This window comes from Vitis riparia, chromosome 18 (genome assembly GCF_004353265.1).
Source record: "Vitis riparia cultivar Riparia Gloire de Montpellier isolate 1030 chromosome 18, EGFV_Vit.rip_1.0, whole genome shotgun sequence".
Classification (NCBI taxonomy): domain Eukaryota; kingdom Viridiplantae; phylum Streptophyta; class Magnoliopsida; order Vitales; family Vitaceae; genus Vitis; species Vitis riparia.
This window is the reverse complement of record NC_048448.1, coordinates 23,520,080-23,522,905: the sequence shown is the minus strand read 5'-3', so window position 1 is coordinate 23,522,905 and position 2,826 is coordinate 23,520,080. Positions and strand designations below refer to the sequence as shown.

General features: G+C 50.4%; 1 protein-coding gene across 1 annotated transcript; it reads right to left on the bottom strand.

Annotated features, from left to right (window-relative positions):
* Positions 1-672: 672 nt before the first annotated feature.
* On the bottom strand, positions 673-1,833 carry LOC117905562. Its single transcript, XM_034818459.1, has one exon. The coding sequence runs from the start codon at positions 1,831-1,833 to the stop codon at positions 673-675; it is 1,161 nt and encodes a 386-aa protein (XP_034674350.1).
* Positions 1,834-2,826: the final 993 nt, after the last annotated feature.

The following is a 2,826-nucleotide window of genomic DNA, read 5'->3' as shown; positions in this document are numbered from 1 at the left end:
TTTGAAGATCTTTGTCATTAGTCTCTGATAAGTGGCGCCAGCGTTTTTGAGTTCGAATGACATGACTTTGTAGCAATAGAGGTCGTGTGGCGTTATGAAGAATGTTTTTTCTTCGTCAGTTGGGGCCATGGGGATTGGGTGGTATCCGGAGAAGGCGTCCAGGAAGGAGAACATCCCTTGCCCAGCAGTGGAATCCACAATTTGATCTATCCGTGGCAAAGTGAAACTGTCTTTTGGGCACGCTTTATTGAGGTTGGTGTAGTCGACGCACACCCGCCATTTGCCTTCCTTTTTGGGTACCACTACTACATTTGCCAACCAGTCCGGATACTCTATTTCTTTGATGAATCCGGCTTCCAACAACTTGTCAATCTCATCCCGGATGATTTTTTGTCTGTCCGGGTGGAAACGTCTAACCCTCTGCCGGATAGGTTTTGCTGTTGGCAAAATGTTAAGTTTATGAAAGGCTATGGAGGGGTGAATTCCCTTTATATCAGAATGCGCCCATGCGAAAACGTCATGGTTTTGTCGGAGGGCGTTTTGAATGTTCTGGGCCTCTTCCGGCGTTAAGAGGGAACTGACATATGTGGAGTGAGTACCTTCCTCCGAAATTTGGATTGTTTGCAAGGGATCCGCTACCGGGGGATCCTTGTCCGCCGGACACAATGATTGCTATTGATCAAGTGCGTGGGTGGACTCAGGGAGGGACTTATCCTCCTGACTGGTCCCTGCTTCTCTTGCTATCTGGTAGCATTGGCGAGCGGCTAACTGGCTTCCGTACAGGTTGATTTGCCCATCCTCAGTAAGAAAGCTTACCATCTGATGATACGTGGAGGGGATGACTTTCATGCAGTGCAGCCATGTGCACCCCAAGATAACGTTAAAGGGTGATAAATCTTGTACCATCGAAAACTGAACGTTGAGAGTGATTGGGCCAGCTTGGATTGGCAGCACAATGTCTCCCAAGGAAATAGTTGATGCCCCGTTGAATCCGGACAAGATTCTTCCAGGGTTTTCGAGACCAACTAAATTGTGTCCCATGTGGCTTATGACCGATGCTTGTACCAGATCGGCTGAGCTGCCTGGGTCAATTAAGATGCGTCTTACGTCGAATTTGTCAATCCCCAAGGATAGAATGAGAGCATCACGGTGCGAACGCAATATCCGTGTGGGGTCTATTGGTGGGAAAGTGATTGTCCCGTTTATGGGGCGAGGGCCCCCTTTGGTTATCCCAGGCCGGATGGAGTTGACACGCTCACGCACCATTGCTTCCCGTAACAATTTCTGTCTTTTTCGTTTGGAGTTGAGCTCCTCATCCGATGGGCCTCCATTGATGTAGTTAATGACGACTTTGGGGGCGGTTGGACCCGTGGGGGTTCCAGAGTTGTGATTTTGGGAAGCACCTCTACCTCCGACGTCTGAGCGGAGGTATTGCCTCAAGTGTCCCGCCTTTATAAGCCTTTCTACCAAATACTGGAGGCTTCTGCATGTCTCCGTTGTGTGGTCATGCTCCTTGTGGTAGGCGCATTTTTTGTTATGATCCATTCTGGACGGGTCCGATTCGAGGGGTCTAGGCCACCTGAGATCGGACATGCCTTGGATCATAGGGAGAAGCTTTTCATAAGTTATGGAAAGGGGTGTGAGGGGTGGCATCTCCGGGCGACTTGGCCCTTCCTGCCTTCGATCGGATGGCTTTGGCCTGTTTGGAAGTTTGACACTTCTTTCTGTACTACCCTTGGACGGCTGTCCGGCAACCAAGACTTGCTGGGTGGTTGCCCGCACGTCATCTTCGAGCATTGAATATTTGTTCGCAAGTCGAAACAAGTCATCCATCGTCGTAGGAGGCTTCTTAGCGAGTGACTAAAAAAATAGGGTGCCTGGACAGATGCTTCGTTTGAAGATCTGCAGGACAACGTCCATGCTGCAAGCCTCCACTTGTAGGACAACTTGGCCAAATCGCTTCACGAATTCCCTCAAGGATTCATTATCCTTCATTTTTATGTTTTGCAGGGTGCTGATGTTCTGTTTATGCCGAGCGGAGCATAGGTATTGTCCCACGAAGGCTTCTGAAAGGTCTTTGAAATTATCGATAGAGTTGGGAGGTAGGCGATGGAACCATGAGAGGGCCTGCCCTTGTAGGCTGGCAGGGAATACTTTGCATAGCAGTGGGTCGTTGCCTATATCGAGAGTCATGAGTTGTCGATAATGCATGATATGGTCGAAGGGGTCGCTGGACCCATCGTATGTGGAGAATTTTGGTACGAGGAATCCCCTTGGGGGCTCGTAATGAATGATATGAGAGCAGAAAGGAGTGGAGAGCATGTCATCCAGCCTTTTGCTGATGGAGCCAATGGGTGGCTCGTTTGGGGGATTTCTCCCAGTTTATCGTACCGCTTGGTATGGGGGAACGTTTTGCACCATAGGGGTGACCAAAGGGTCACGGTGCAGGAGAACGTTCTGTGGTATAGGGGTGACCGTAGGATCATGGTGCACATCCCATGTGGTGGGTATTGGCGGCCTTGGCCTGCCAGGTTGCTAGGGGCCCAGTCTTGCACGCATAGCGCCCGACAACTGGGATCTTCTGTCACGTTGTCTCTTTGATGAGAAACGAGTGGAGTCTGAGCTTTCCTCACGGGGAGCTCGAGGCATGGGTGTGTGTGGCTCGTGTGGCCCAGCGTTGCATGTTTCAGGGATTGGTTCCACTGTTCCAGGATATATCGACTTTGGGTGAGGTCTTGAGTTGGCTACTTGGCCTCTTGAATGCTGAATACGGGGAGGCCCCGTCGATGATGCCTGGATACGCAATATTGCGTTTTCCTCTCTTAA